Source organism: Haliotis asinina, chromosome 4 (genome assembly GCF_037392515.1).
Source record: "Haliotis asinina isolate JCU_RB_2024 chromosome 4, JCU_Hal_asi_v2, whole genome shotgun sequence".
Taxonomy (NCBI): domain Eukaryota; kingdom Metazoa; phylum Mollusca; class Gastropoda; order Lepetellida; family Haliotidae; genus Haliotis; species Haliotis asinina.
In genome coordinates this window covers 53,088,399-53,105,020 of record NC_090283.1, presented here as the reverse complement: position 1 = coordinate 53,105,020, position 16,622 = coordinate 53,088,399, and the positions used below count along the sequence as shown (strand labels likewise).

Here is a 16,622-nt window from a genome sequence, read left to right as displayed (position 1 = left end):
AGCAATAATGCCCCTGCCAAGCCCCCCACCACCAACACCCCCACCCCCATGCATAGTTACAGAACTCTGACCCGGAAGGAGTCCTGTTTACCACCAATTCCATCGGGGCGACTGCGCTTTCCTGTACCACGCTAGGCTCCAATAATTCCACAGCCCGAAGTCGTGGTCCAAATTCTTGGCCTGAGTGCCAAATCGGCATCCCCGACTGGAACCATCCACATCGGTGCCGGAAGACATTGCAGTCCGTGCCCTTCTTGGGTTCTCTTGAGGGCACTTTCCCACACCATTGCACCACCTGCACCACCTGCCCGCTGCAGTCGCCATCAATAACACCGCAAACAATGCCAACCGACCAATCGCTTTCGGCCACATCCTCAACCAGACCACTCCCTCCGACACGCATGGGAATCACTTCGCCACAACCATCTTCTTTATGCTGCTTTCGCAACCTGCCAAACAACAGATATCTACCACGTATCTAGCACACGTCCACCAAGTAACACCAAGGTTACAAAACCCGCAAAAGGCTTCAAAAAAAAAAAGAAGAAAAGTCAAGCTAACAAACCCCAACTCGCATTTTGGACCACACTGCCTTCACTTCTTTCCTCTCCCATATATGGTCACGTAGTACTATCGCCTCCACTCACTCACTCACCCACCCACCCACACACGACTACCACCTTCGCGCTTCTCAAATACACTTTACCTGTGTTCAGCCCTTCGACCATTAATTGGGCAGAAATTCACTTTATTTTCTCTACATACACCAATATTTTACAATGTATTCTCTTTTTCTTTCATCACAGCTCCAATTCAGTTCTGCACATTTCCACTTTTCACATTAACACACAGCTGGAGTAGGCACTGTCACCTGCATTCACAGGCACTCGGTAACCCGGAAGCAGCATGCCTCAAGTGCCAATCACAGGCCACATAGCAATGTTTACTTCCGTCAGCTGATCATGGCGGCCTACACTGCAGACCAAGGTACGGAGGGCTTGTAGTCACTTTGTTGCGACGACTGTCACATGAATCTGGAGGTAAGTACATTAGTGTCTTTCGCGCAACATTTTATTTTTCATAACGCCCGTATGACTGACGTAAACCTGTCTAACATTGCCATGTTTTGCAAGGCCAGCTGCTGTACGTGTACCTCTTTCGTGCAAGACACTGTCACCCGTTTTCGTGCCTCTATGCCACCTGATTTTCGTTAAGAGGATGCAGGCAGGGAACTTCTTATGCTCTGCTGTGTATGATACATGAACCATCGTGCCTTCCAACGTATAACCCAACAATTCAAACAGAGAACATATGTCATATATATGTTCTCTCATTCCCAAAACGTTTTACTTAATTTTGGGTTCACTGCCCAATGTTATTTTACGAGCGCTTCGTTTGGTTTGGTTTGGTTTGGTTTTGTCTCAATGTTTGCTTCATGTATTCAGGAGTGTACCCACTGCGCCAGCAAGTATCCCCGCGGTAGATCGTGGCACACAGCATTCAAAGTCCATTGTCCCTTATGAATAAAACCCATTTATGTCATGTTTATGAAGGCGCATCTAATACAGTGCATTCTGTTCAACATTTCTCATGCCGTGCATATTAGTGAACAGTTTTCATTCAGGACTGTGCGGAGCTGGGTTTTTGTTTTTAAATCCAGAATGTCCAGTAATGATAGGCCACACTCATTACAATTCCTTGCATTTATTGTCGGATATTGCAGCTTCTACTAGTACTGTATCTGTTTTATCAAGCCTACCGAGGGATGAGTAGAAAAATACCCAAAAGCTGTCCATGTTGTGTTTCCTTCTCTATTTGTATCTACCTACAGCATTCCATTCATTTCTGCAGTTAAAAACACACTGCAGTTTTCATCATTGCTCATTGCTCATTGTTCACTGACGAAGCTATGTCTCTTTGTTCCATTCCGCCCTACACCTGTCTTGTGGCTGAAGCTATGCCCCGCCCCTCCCCTCCCTCACCAGGAAACATGTTTACTGTGACACCAATTCACACCTGTTTATTACAGGTGTTACGCTTGACAGCCAGTAATGTACTTTCTGGTGTAATGTATTCTGTGTTCCCAGCATCATGGAACCTTTGAAACGATCACTCTCATTCACATTACATGTTTATGTCTATACTTCCAAAAAAATGTGCACAATCAATGCTTTGGATTACCATGATTTCCGACTATTAGTATCTCCAGAGCAATGTGGGGGTCATCTTTCTTTATTTGGAATGGTAGTAAGTGGTGGTCATTGTGTTGTATGTTGTTGCAGACCCTGACTGACATGACGGTGCTGCCACCGACACAACCTCAGGACACACCTCTACACAGCCCCTGCGCGGGAAGATTTTGAAGTGCAGGTAAGTTTGTATCTCCTGTCACTGTGCCCAATAGCGTTAGACATGTCATGTACAGTATTTACTGGATTGTGCATCCCCCCCTCCTACTGTATTTTACAAGGGGTGCATTTTGCTGCCAAGCTCAGCATATCTTCACAGGCTGGCCCAGGCTGCTGGCTGGGGGATATGGTGGTGATTACCTCGGCTTTCTGCTTTCCTGGGTTTTAATGGTCTTGTGGGGGAGCAGTGATGTCGGTCATGAGTGGAGACATGGGGGAACCCACAGACACTCCGTGTAGTTGCGTGTAGATGATGTCTTGAAGATGTTGCAGGAGGTGTCAAACCAACGCTGATGAATGTGTGAGTGGTGTGTGTGGATTATAGGTCGTCATTTCTGTTTTTTGTAGAGGGATATTGGTGAGGAGAGTGATGACATCATCCCCAAGGGTAGATCACCCTCAGCTGTATCCATAACCCTTGGATCCCCTTTCCGATCCTTAGGGTTAGTTAGGTTAGTGCTTTCTTTCCTGATTTCTGCTCCGTTTGAATCCTACCTTTATATGTGTCCTAACACCTGCTTTTAGATGTTTGTGTTGTTAACAAAGGTTCTTGAAAGTCAAGACATTTCCAGATTTGCTCAAATGTGCCCATTATTTACCACAAGGTTTTTTTCTACATACATATGTATGAAGTAATGTATACCACATCTTTATGTGACGAATAAGACCGGTCTGGTAAATATTTCCCGTGTGCACACTCTACTTCACTCAGTGATTACAAATTTGCTAATTTTCACCACGATCCTTGCCGGAAATAGCCAAATATTCTTCGAATGTCTTCATTTACTGTGGCCTATGACTAGTTACAGTCATGAAGATAAAATGGGTGTTTCTCCAACCAACTCTCTCCAGCAATGTATATTTAAATTTGTCATGTCATGTTAACAACTGCCCCTTCACGTTTCTGCCAGCATACTCTGTAACTCTGTCAGTGGCAAATATGAGTTCCACAATGAGTACAGACACATTGACGGGATATACATCCTGAATGGTTTTGTCAGTCAGGAAATTTGAGTTGCCTCCCTTACACTATTGTTTTCTTCCAGTATTTATGTGTAATTTTCACCATGCATTACCAAATTTTATTGATTTACCCCATTTCAAGTATTTACGCTTTACAAAGACATTACAGTCTGATTTAAACACTGATATTTTTCATTAGTAATTCTTGACAGAAGTTACGACATTTTATGTTGAATGATTGATTTGATTTGATCCTCCAATGTCTTTGTGTAACTCTTGAATGTTCCTGACAATTCCTGTCCATTCTTGCTTACATTATTTCACTGAATTCCTCAACCAAATCTGTGCCAAAGTCAGCAACCCACACGATGCAATTATATCCTGGTGTTGTGAAAACTGTAAAACCATTATGAAGGTTGTTACCCTTCCAACTAAACATGTCTATTTGTCCAGCAGAAATATTACTTGGCTGTATCTGACACTAGGCTCCAGGCACAGTCTTTCAACTTTTAACTTTGCACTTGTTTTTGATTTTAGTTGCTATGATTACTAAAGATGCTCACAGAATTTTTTAAGGCAAGTTAAGAAATTTGTCCTGTGCAATTCCAATTGTTTTTAATTTCATTATGTCAAGAAAACATTTCAAGCTTCCGTTGAGGGTGCCTTAATGATGGTAAATATTAAGCCTCTCATTGTAATTATTCTGCTTAAGTAAATACATGTAGCTGACTTTGTGTAGATATTTTATATGTTATTGTAGTATGTTCCTAGACACTGTTTTTTGTTGATGTTCCCCAAGCAACTACCAGCATTTGTATGTTTCTAGGACTACATGGAAAGGTGAACGTGAAGAAACTTACATTAACCTGTTGGTTTCTGATACTCAGTGTTTGTCATGTCTGGTCAGGGCTGATTTGGATGAAATTTATTCTGTTACATTAAATTCTAACTCGTTCACTTTCTGCAAATCATTCAAAAAGTTTGGTGAAAACAGACAGAATTTTGGAGTTAAATGTTTGACAAATCTTATGCTCAATGTAGGATTGTTCTTGTAAGGATACCAAACCGGTACTTTCCACGATGTTTCTGCTGTCGTAGCTTTTTTTCGTTTGTCTTTGACCATTTTGTTTTATGTAAGCTTGTAGGTTTCTCCCGGTGCCTCAGTTGCAGATTCAAGGAGACATGGATCATGTCAATTCTACTGTCCTTGAAGCTGGGAGGCGGTGAACAGAGGCCTGGGCGAGAAATGGACCTCCAGAGAAGATTCCTCCAGGAAGCTTATCACAAACCCACCGTACAATATATGGAGGCCCACGACCTACCCCAACCCCACCTCTCGCCGGACACCAACTCTGACAGTCATTGCATGACCCTTCCGGTTCCCCCACCTGTTGCATCCATGGAAGGTTTACTTGCCTTAGTTGTGAATCTAATTGAAAAGATAGTGAAAAAGGAAAACCTAATTTTACTGTTCCAAGTTATTAAGTTATAACACAGAAAACGCATAAAAAATCGGAATTCAATAAATTTTCAGTATTTACATTCTACCTATTCTACCTATACTGCTTATGACGGAATATAAATGAAATTCTTGAGAGGCGTTTAGACCCAAAATGTAGAAATTCGAACACAATTCTTGTCAACGTTAGATCTTTGTTTTTGTAGCTAAACCAGGAATATAAATGGTTATAAATGTCAGTTTTAAGACAACCGGGTTCATATGATAGTCTAAACATTTAAGGATAATGCAGGAATTCTTGATGATCAAAATAATGATATGTTCTTCAATGATTACGAAGCGAAACCAAAAGTCAATACTGTCACAAATATACTTATAATTAATATCGCATAATGCTACAAGAGGTTTCATTCGTTTTAGAACCGGGCTCCAATTGGAGCTCCACAGGGTCTTCGCAACGTTACGAACTATCATAAGTATATATTACGAATGACGTAGTGTTACGAACTATCGTAAGTATATATTACGAATGACGTAGTGTTACGAATCGACCCCAAAATGACAATGTTCTAAACAACAAGCTAATAACCAGTGCCACGTTTATTTATCAATAAAAAAATAAAGTAGAAATAAATAACAAGTCATAGTATATCGATTTCGTATAGCGAATGTGGTGTATCATATCAAACCAAAATGAGATAACGTACTTTGATTGAGGTTTGCGGAAGTTCTTACCTCAGGAAGATGCTTATGTATGTATGTATTGAAATTCATGTTAAACTATCTGGGAAAAATGGTACCTCACGTGCCGTGATTCAGTGTAATTGTCGAACTGCCGTGTGTGTGTACTTTTCCAGATGACGGGGACTATCACAATAGTTCTTTTTATGTTTTTATGTAGCCAAACCGAAATATAAAGAAATGTCTGTCAACTTTCGAATTTTTTCTGCTGCAGGACCAACCAATGTAGAAATTCGAAAACAATTCCTGTCAACGTTAGATCTCTGTTTCTGTAGCTAAACCTGAACGAAATTGAAAATGAAATGAAATAAAAAACACATTCCTGTCAGAATTGAGTCTTTTTGTCGGTTTCCTGTCCACCTCCAGGGGACACATGAGATACATAGAATACAGCTTTCCATATATGCTCCCAACAACCACTGAGTGTTATTTCTGTAAACATTTACAGTGTCTTTATCATAGACATTAATATGTCCAAACTGTTCCTGAAGATGCCAATAAAATATCATTCTGTTGTTCAAAGGAAGTCTTGTATTTGTGTTCATACTCTCGCAGATTTGTTTCCTTGACATGCACTATACACTGGTGTCATCACAGATTGTCCGTGATCAAGTATATAGTTTTCTCCACAGTTTTGACAGATGCCACAAATGGAATCTCTTCCGGTATATACTTTGATTATTCTCTGGTGTTGTGATTTTGAAGTAAACATCCAACCTGTTTGTAGTCTCATTCCGTTCTGAAAGGCAAACTGCGTGGTCGAATCTGCGATTCAGTCTGTCAGTCAGTGGATCCTTGAGGCAAAGGGACGCTAAAACGTCCAAACGACCTGCTTCACCTATGTCTCCTAGTATACCGAATGGCGAGTGTTGGTGGCTTTATACCCCTTTAATCAACGGTCCATAAATGTCACTGTATGGGGACAACGAAAATGGACCTAACCCATTGTTAGTTAATGAGTGAGTTAGTTTTGTGTCACTTTTAGCAATATTCCAGCAATATCATGGCGGGGGACACCAGAATATTGGTTCACACATTGTACCGATATGGAAAATCGAAACCGGATACCGGTAACCGGTTGTTCCCATGTGGGGAAGCGAACTCGGCATTCAACGTAACGAGGTAACACTTTAGTGAGTGAGTGAGTGAGTGAGACCATACTCAATCACTATGTCCAACGCCTTCACGGTTATCAGTCATCGTATAACGGTTTAATCACGATATGTGGTAAAGCTATGTAATACGGAGATGGTGCCTGACATGGCAGGTGAGGTAGTGAGTGAGTTTAGTTTTACGCCGCACTCAGCAATATTCCAGCTATGTGGCGGCGGTCTGTAAATGATAGAGTCCAGAAAAGACAATCCAGTGATCAACAACATGAGCACCGACCTGCGCAACTGGGAACCGATGACATGTGTCAACCAAGTCAGTGAGCCTGACCACCCGATCCAGTTAATCGTCTCTTACGACAAGCACAGTCGACTTCTATGGCAAGCGTGGGTTGCTGAAGGCCCATTTTACCCCGGACCTTCACGGGTCAGGTAACGCTTTAGCCTCAGTGAGCCACGTGTGATGGTATCGATGGGGAAGGGCGCACGCGGCGATCGTGGAAAAAAATGAATATTTTGCCCATTTCACACAAGATATGTTATCTTATCATGATTCAAACGAAAATGGCGACGTGCTTGGTATGTGTGTTGTTGAGTGTACCACTCGTGTCAGCACTTCTATGTAAGTACTGTCGTCTTTTATCACGGTTATGTTTCATCCATGTTGCAGTACTATTCAACAAATCCGCGAGGATCCGAGTTACAATTGGATCTTCAGTAACCCATGCTTGCCGTAAGAGGAGACTAAAGGGATAGGGTACCGGTGGCTCGGCTCGCTGACTCGGCACGCTGACTTGACCTATGTCATCGGTTCCCAATTGCGCAGATCGATGCTCATGCTGTTTATCACTAGATCGTCTGGTCCAGATTCGATTATTTACATACCGCAGCCATTTAGCCGGAATACCGTGCAGCGTAAAACGTAATTCACTCACGTCAAATGTTATATTTTACGGGATATTTGACCATGCAAATTTACAATCGCCAATAACTGCTAACACAGATTTAATTGCCAACTGAAAGCAGGGAGGGTTGTTATAATCACATAATATTATATAATGCAGTAGGGCGTGGAGTCATCCCACAGATGATATCCTGTCCTTGGCAGCTTGCTGACGGGGTTAACCTCTTTGATCATGTTCACGAGGCGTTCGATTTCTGAACAGAAAGTCCGTCGTTGGAATCCCAGCAAGGGACTCGGAAATTTTGTGGCCGCTACACCGTGGCAAAATTGCATCGTGAATCAAAACGTACAATTCCCCACCCTTTCACGACAGTCCATCACAGTGTCGTTCCTTTGCTCGATCACTGGTTCCTATAAAAGATTCATACGGCATACGTATTGGTCGATCACTGGTTCCTATAAAAGATTCATACGGCATACGTATTGCTCGATCACTGGTTCCTATAACAGATTCATACGGCATACGTATTGGTCGATCACTGGTTCCTATAAAAGATTCATACGGCATACGTATTGCTAAGACGTTGTGGCAAAATTGTTGAGCCATCTTGTCAAACCATCTTGTCAACTTGGGTGAAAAAACTTGACGTCATGGTGTTGCTGACGTGCGGGAATGTCGTCACAACGTTGACGAGATTCCATGACGCCGTAGCAACTTGACTGGACCTGATACAAGACGTATACGGAAGCTGGATCCAGGATATGGTCCTTACAAGCCACTAAACATAGTCAGGGCGAAACTGGGATTCTGACATATCTAAGGGACGTAACTCGTCACTGGGTATTAGAAGCATTATATCCGTCTTGGTAGCCATCGGGTGTATCTGGCAGATCTTAGTAGCCACAAGGTCTATCTGGCAGATCTTAGTAAGGCTAAGCTGTATCTGGCTCGTCTTAGTAAACACCGGGTGTATCTGTTAGATCTTAGTAAAACAAGGCATACCTGGCAGATATTAGTCACCACCAGGGGTACCTGGCCGACCTTAGTAAGCTCCTGTGGTATCTGGCATCCGGCATCTTAGTAATCAGAGAGGGTATCTGGTTTGTCTTAGTAACAGCAACTGGTATCTAGCAGATCTTCGGAACTTTCAGGAGTATCTGGCAGATCTTAGTAACCCGTAGTGCTATCTGAAAGGTCGCAGTAACCTCCAGAGTTATGTGGAGGGTAGCAGTAAGGATATTATAGGATAGGATAGGACAAGACAAGGTATTAATATAGCGGACATATGCATGCAGCTTTTGTTTCCCTCGATCATTGGATGTTAATGTCAGCGTCATATCGTATTACCAATCTCAGCTCCCTGGGGAGAGTACAACCCCTACTGCCACTAGGCGCACCGAGTTTATCCTGGCTCTCATCCTAACGAAGTACCAAATTCACAGCTAGATGGACTGGGACATATAGTCACAGTATTTTGTCCAGGTTTACTGCACGTTGCTGTACCCACAGCTAGGTGTATGCACGTATTCATGTGGCCACCATATGGCCACATACCAACGGATTCGTGGCTTCTTTTAAGTGCATAGGGTTGTGTACTGAACACTAGTAGTTGTGGCAACACGGCAAGAGTCTGCACACAAAGTTGCCTCCAATGGTTTTACACCCGGTCACAGGTGGGCTCGATCCCGACACCTCAACCTCACTTGCTCACTAGCCTGGCGCCCCTTACTTAGTAACTTCCAGGGATATCTGACAGATTGTAGTAGCCTCAAGTAGTAACCATCAGCTATATCTGGCAGCCTTATCTATTCCAGCATCAAACGTACATCGAGATATCAGTTGTTAGAAATAAGCAGAGACAATAGCTTTTCAGCAAGGTTACACTAAGTGGCGGTCCCATGTTTCTTTGCTTCTTGCAGTTGACGGGTCATGTCGAGGAAGATGTCACAAGTATATCGCCAACAGCGTGTGTTTCTGTAACGACCAGTGTATACGGCATGGGGACTGCTGTCCCGACTATAAACACGAATGCGGTGAGTAAAGCGGGACTACTTAGGTGTAGAACTAGCCAGACCGGGAACAAAGCTTACTTGCCCACAGAATATTTAAATTTAAAATTTGAAAATTAAGGTAAGTACCCTAATTAAATCATTTGTAAAATATTGACAGCTAGTAGTACCAATGTTAGAAAAGAATTTGCTGTTTATTTCCGATTTAAACATTTATTAATCATGCATTAATAACTTTTATCATCCTGAAATATGTCAGTGTCTTCATAGATACATCTTCATAGATCTGCATGTTAAAAATTTAAACGAGACCGTCGGACAGGTGAATCTGAGAATCTGGCTGTCCGTAATGAAAAGACGTTGCCCCGGGTGGTCGGGCACGCAGATACTTCTAACGTTGGTGTTCTTGTTACCAGTTTAGAGGTCTCTGTATTTCATATTTCCCCTGTTTAATGTAGATCTCTGTGTGTTATGTATTTTTCTAGTTTAATGCAGGTATCTATGTGTTCCACAGGCACGTGTGCGGGGAAGTGCCACAATTTCTACGACTCGGCACTACCCTGTCAATGTAATGATCGCTGTTCCGAATACAGTAATTGCTGTGGCGATTACAAGACTCTTTGTGATAAAGGTGACGTATCTGATATACGTATAAGCATCAGAATCTCTTCACTATTTCCAGAGCAGCTGTAATCCAAGAAAAAACGGTTACGTAATTTTTGGTTTCAACAACAACAACAACAAAAAATAAAAGCATCAAATGTGCTTCCATATCACTTGATTTTCTTGTCATCCTCTCGAACCATAACCCCGACATCTAAATGATGTTGCTACCGTGGTATAATATTCTCTATAAGAAGTTATTATGATGAGAGAATATCTGTATTTAACATCACTATGATGATAAAAACGCCTATATATGACGTCATTACGATGACAGGATAACCTCAATTTGACGTAACAGTGATGATAGACTGTCTTCTTTATGGCATGACTGTCATCTCTAGGCATCTGTATGACGTTACTTGTATGACACAATAACCCCTACGTGACGTCATGATTAAGTTCCATCTGTATGACGTCACTATAATGCACAATATGGTCGTTCGAAGTGCAGTGTCTTTCTGTTCTACGTAGGTGGATCATCGTCAGCGGCAGCAGCAACTCTGATTGCAGACAAGTTGTGGAAGATTGATGTGCACAGATTTGAACCAGACGAAATCACTGTCAACTACGGATCCAGAACGGCCGTAAACGGCACTTTTAGCCAGTCAGCACAACCGTGAGTATTTGTAATACTGAAATATGCGGAAGCAGGCTATATATCTACATACATTACACTGTTTAGTCGCCAGTGCGTTCAGTTGAAAGAATGATGTAGAGTTCTGTGTAGAACCGGCAACAGATCTTCTGCAGCCCAAACCTGGGGTAATGTCTGACTAATGTGTGAGTGAATGACGTTTACGATGCTTTCAGCAAAATTCCAGTAGCAAGGGGCAACAGAAATGGCCATGACATTTTGTACCCATCCCACTAATGGACTTGGGAGATTGAGGCAACTGTATTTACACTCCGGCCGCGTTCTGCGGCATTAGACGTACATGCTTATATCATTATTATGTACAACTGTTGTGTTATAAGCAATGTCATGCAAACGTCACATTGTCTGTCAATCAACTGCATGTCTGACTACCAGGAGCAAGTTGTTTAGATTTTGTAACTCGGTGAAAACAAACCTAAATAGTATTTATTCTTTACCTGACAGATGGTCCAGACAAAGCGTCGCCATTTTCTTAAAAGCGTCACGACCTAATGTTTGTTTGAGAATAAATTATATTATGGTTTGTTTTCATCAAGTTAGAAAATCTTAAGGTCCTTGATATTAGTAGATAAACCTGTATTTGAATCATGACCAAAAGGATTTTGCAAGACACAGCTTGTAACATAAATTACCATCATGACAATATAAGCGATTTCATTTCCAGATTTTTTACCAAAGTGGACGAAAGCCGTTTTACACATCCCACATACAAGACGTTCATCGCTCTTATGAACAGCTATGACCCTCCACTTGATCACACAAACTCCGGGGTTCAAGCTGATCAATCTCTTGTGGATGCCTTTTTAGATTCATTGTTTACGTCCGAGGTGACAAGAACGGCGCATGCGCATCTCCTTGAAAACAGTAAGTTCCACAAGAGAGGATTTTTCTTATGCAAGAATACAACATGATATGATGAAGACTATGAGTGTGCTCAGTTTACACGAGTTACGGGGTAACGTGAAGAGGGCTGATCATAGTAATAATGTCTTCCCATTGTGTTAAATCAGTTGGTCCCCGGTTACTAAAGAAGGAAAATCCAAATCCACGAAGATCATATATTTTGTGAATAGCAGGGCCGCACCTAAGAACCAGAAATCATAATATTGTGTGGAAATATTCAAACGCACTGTAAGCGGATCCTGAAAGGCAATTCGCGATTGCGATGTCCGACGTCTTCAACTAACGGGATCTGCTTAACACATGTCATAGTATCCCAAACGCGTAGATAGATGCTCATGCAGATGATCACTGGATTATCTGATTACTTACAGACCGCCGCAGATAGCTGAAATATTGCTGAATGCGGCGTAAAACTAAACTCACTCCGCTTCCGCAGTATTTCCAGTTACCTCACAGAGTGTCAGCTTGATGTGTACGGAAAGGCCTAAAACAATGCCAGAATTTCTATTTTACCGTTCTTTCCACATACCACTGTACGGATATTGTGTTGTCAAAGTCAGCGAACCGAGATTCCACTCCACAGTCATATGATTCTGAAACGCCTGGTGTTTGTTTGAGTCTTCGGTGACACCTGTTGCATAACTGACTTGTGTGTAACTATTTGCAGAGTGTCCTCCTGAAACATTGCTAAAAGCGGAATAAAAGCTTAGAACGTAACTTAACTAGGCATAATTTACTTGAGGTGATCAAATATAACTTTGCAATAAAACAAAACTAACTCTGCTGCGGAATGGTATAAACCTACTTTCACTTTTCAGCCTATTTTAGCGGCAACTTGTCAGATTACCGGCGCACTGTAACCCATCTCTGGTTTAAACCCTACACAAGCAGCGGATCAACGTCTAACGTCACAGGCTTTCAGATGATGGTCATGGGCAAAGAGGGAGGATCCAATCTCATTGGGCCCCATAACTGGGTTCGATTCTATCTTGAAGAAAAAACTGGCAGAATCCGTTACAGAGGATACACCAAGAAAACAGACGTAGGTTGACAAGAAATAAAATACATGTAGCATTACTCAGATCGATAATGTTTAATACAAAAGGGTTCGATGAAGGTGTATCAGTCACATTACACCGTACAGACAAATATTTGGTCACCTCCTAGCACCTCCTGGGCTACAAACCGATTCAAAGAACTTGGGGATCGTTGATCTTCCAGTCCAGTATCATGTATTAACAGCTGAAACGTCCTTTTTGACGTAGTAACCGGTCACAATATTCAAACGCTTTTTCTGCTGTTCTAGTTGACGCTCTGGGTTACTGCAACAAGTGTACATTTTCCAAAAGTTCTTTTTCTCATTGTTGCAGGCTCAAACAACTAACACGATTGTGTTTTTCTCTGTACCCCAGTTCCCGATTGTGGTCGGCCCAGCAATAGCATTAGAATGTCGTACACTCTATATACCTGTTCCTTGTTGAGGCAGGGCTTACTGTGCCCAGTAGGACCATTACAATATCTTACCTTCTATATTCCAGTTCCTGGTTAAGGCAGGGCTTACTGTGCCCAGTAGGTCCATCACAATGTCTTACCTTCTATATTTCAGTTCCTGTTTAAGGCAGGGTTTACTGTGTCCAGTAGGGCCATACAAGCATCGTACCATCTATATTCCAGTTCCTGTGTAAGGCAGAGTTTACTGTGCCCAGCACAGTGCCCACAATGTATTACCTTCTATATTTCAGTTCCTGATTAAGACAGGGTTTACTGTGCCCAGTAAGACAATTACAACATCTTACCTTCTGTAATAGTCAGGTGATCAAAGATCGAGGACTTAGCATTTGTGTCACGTTCTCGAGATAGTGTCATGTGATTGTATCTTATCACATTGTTTATTGAACTTCAAGTTCAATTAATATATTTTTTCGTAAGAGATCTAACAGTTATGAGTCGCTCGAGAGGCAGGCTCGAATTGTCCCGCGATCTCCAGGCGATTACGTTGATTCAGAGATTGCTTAACACATTAAATCTACGAAGTTACAAAGTAGTATTAAAAACTACTCACGCAGACAAGTTTCCGGACGTGGTATTAGCAACAGTAAATCCATTTTACGTAACGTCACGTCTTATTTGGATGTTAGATTGCATTCTTCTCGCTCTAACGTACGGCGGCTTCTGCTTCTTGGTCACCGGAAGTAGAATGGCGTCACATATAGCATGCTCTCGTTCTGAAGCAGATGGAGACATAACAGGCCAACGTAAGTTGTTGATTTTTCGGGCAGAGATAAGTTTTAGGAAATTTCCCAGTTGCATAGGTATTTTTTAGAGTTATACGTCAGAATTTGTAATAATTACGGTGCTCCAATGTGAGCAATGCTTGGCGCACAATAATTATCCCTGGAGAATTAAAAATATAGAAAGTGCAGAATACATTTTTCTGGACCGTCGTAATGGACAAGTCGTTAGACTAGCAAACCTTAAGTTCATCATGCAGTTTGCCTATCTCTAAATTGAATCGTAGTATATGTAGAAATAACAAACAACAGAAATTAAAGATTTTCATTGACTTTATTTATCGGTTAGAGTTTAATCCGTTTTGCATATATCTTGTAAACTAACGGTTGAGGTGGAACCAAACCTCAATTAACCTGACAACCACGTTCCGCCACCCCAAACCCGTTACACTTTCTTTATTCCAGTTCCTGTGTAAGGCAGGCTCAGTAAGACCATTACAACATCATATCTTCTATATTCCAGTTCCTGTTTAAGGCAGAGTTTACTGTGCTCAGTAGGATCATTACAACATCCTACCTTCTATATTCCAGTTCCTTGTTGAAGCAGTGTTCACAATGCCAAGTTACACCAGCTCAGCTGCCACTAGCTTTTTCCTCGGCAGCAGTCCTATATTTGACATCAACTTGAGCACCATCTGTGCTCTCAGCAACACCACTGGCACCTGCAGTTATAAGATCGACAACACCTCGCTCAGTGTCGTGACTCACAGACAAGGGATTGTGGTCACCAATTCTTACCCCTCTCCGTAATGTTTGAATAAAGATCAAAGTATGTCCGCAGAAACTGGATTTTGTTTAAATTACCTTTCGTGGAATGTGCGATACTTGTGGACCGTTGGCAAATTACTATACATTTCTTTGTTTCGTTGTTTATCAACGCCTCTTCGAGCTATATTAGAGCTATATGACAACGGTCTGTAAGTATTCGGGTGTGGACCAGACTATCCAGTGATCCCGTTAGTGGCCTCTTTTGACAAGCATGGGTTGCCGAAGACCAATTCTAACCCGGATTTTCACAGGTAAGTTAACTATACAACAGATGGATACCGTGGTTTCAAGTTAGACTCTACTTATCAAACGTATGGCCCGCCAAGTATCACAAGTCCGATATCAGTTGTATATACATCTTTGTAGCCTAGGCCATGAGAATATTTAAGTCCGTCAATTCTGGAATGATGCCTGCATTCCAGTCTACCTGTTCAGTGTAATAATTATATTGAAGGGAAAAATTAGGTTCGTGGATATTTCGTGTCCGATATATCTTTATGTTTTGTCCTTCTCATCTCACCTGCCCTTCAACAACCCGTGCTTGCCATGAAAGGCGACTATGCTTGTCGTCAGAGGCGACTAACAAAACAAATACATGTAGTCTAAAATTTACTATTTGAAATGCTATTTCTGTGCATTGTTTCGGAATCTGCGCTGCTCAGTTAAAACTTGCCAATGGGTGACTGGCTTCATAAAGGTAAGCTATGGTTGAAAAACTTAGGCATTGTCTGTCAATGGTTGACTAGACTAGAAAGGGTTGACAAAGGTAGAGTAACTTAGATAGGAGTTGGCTAGCTATTATGTAGGTTAGACAAAGGAAGCTGACGGGTTTCATAAGACAAGGCTGTAATTCGCTGAGGACGATAAAGCGGCGACTTGCTAAGATGTGACACAATGGTTCAGTTGAGTAGAAAAGAGCTCATGATGGTTGACTGGGCTAGATAATTGGTTGGTAATGTTTTGTATGGTTTGTCATTGCGTATCTAGAAAAGAGAAAGTAATAGATAATGGCTGATTCGGTTTGATAAGGACTAGAGTTGATGAGGGTTAATAATGGTTGACTACGTTAGTGACTGCTTGACGGCTTGGAGGATCTTGTAAAGCTTAGAAAGGTAATGGTTGAGTTGGTTAGATAATGGTTGACAATGGTAGCTTATGATAAAATGAGGAGGCAATCTCTGACAAGGTTTAGGACTTACAATTGTAAATTAAAATGGATGAGGTTGACAATGGTTGGCCATGGCAGCCGGTGGTTCGAATAACACTAATAAGAAGCAGACTTTAATTATGCAGTTGGTCTCGCACCCAGGTCAGAATTGAACAGTACTATAGACCATTAGTATATCAGTTATTTTGTGTGTGAGATGTGTAGGCTCTACATAACATAATAATCCCGTGCATGCGGTATACGCGTGTATAGTCCGTGTGCATGGCTGAAAGCAGACCGATGAATTGCAGTCTAGCTCGAAAACAAATAGACATAACATACTCAATGAAACGCTGATCATAATCAAAACATCATACCAACTCTGTGAGGTTTTTGCAGAATTATTGTCCTAATAATAAATAAGTTGTTTAACAAACTATCATTAAAATATTGACACAGTTCACTGTTTATTACGTGGGGGCAGTCCAGAGAAAGGCACAGGGAGGTGTTCGGGAAGCACGCGCACAAGTGCCGAGAAAGTTGTTTATTCATTAACCTGTGCTGTGCTGTCTCCATGCTTTCTCACACACCTGGCCGT

At 41.8% G+C, this 16,622-nt stretch overlaps 1 protein-coding gene and 1 long non-coding RNA gene across 2 annotated transcripts; both read left to right on the top strand.

The window, feature by feature from the left end:
* The first annotated feature begins 924 nt into the window (after nucleotides 1-924).
* Nucleotides 925-6,093, top strand: LOC137282581 (uncharacterized). The gene is made up of 3 exons (XR_010956824.1): nucleotides 925-1,040; nucleotides 2,283-2,370; nucleotides 4,536-6,093. It is a non-coding gene; the product is annotated as an uncharacterized lncRNA (long non-coding RNA).
* Nucleotides 6,094-7,244: 1,151 nt separating this feature from the next.
* Nucleotides 7,245-14,859, top strand: LOC137282093 (uridylate-specific endoribonuclease-like). The gene is made up of 7 exons (XM_067813825.1): nucleotides 7,245-7,302; nucleotides 9,505-9,618; nucleotides 10,109-10,225; nucleotides 10,732-10,876; nucleotides 11,580-11,779; nucleotides 12,637-12,860; nucleotides 14,641-14,859. The coding sequence occupies exons 1-7, from the start codon at nucleotides 7,245-7,247 to the stop codon at nucleotides 14,857-14,859; spliced, it is 1,077 nt and encodes a 358-aa protein (XP_067669926.1).
* The last annotated feature ends 1,763 nt before the right edge of the window (nucleotides 14,860-16,622 follow it).

Coding starts and splice junctions, on each gene's coding strand:
- LOC137282093 (XM_067813825.1), top strand. CDS start 7,245: ATGGCGACGTGCTTGGTATGTGTGTTGTTGAGTGTACCACTCGTGTCA. Junction 10,877..11,579: donor TTTAGCCAGTCAGCACAACC/GTGAGTATTTGT, acceptor TTTCATTTCCAG/ATTTTTTACCAAAGTGGACG. Junction 12,861..14,640: donor GATACACCAAGAAAACAGAC/GTAGGTTGACAA, acceptor TCTATATTCCAG/TTCCTTGTTGAAGCAGTGTT.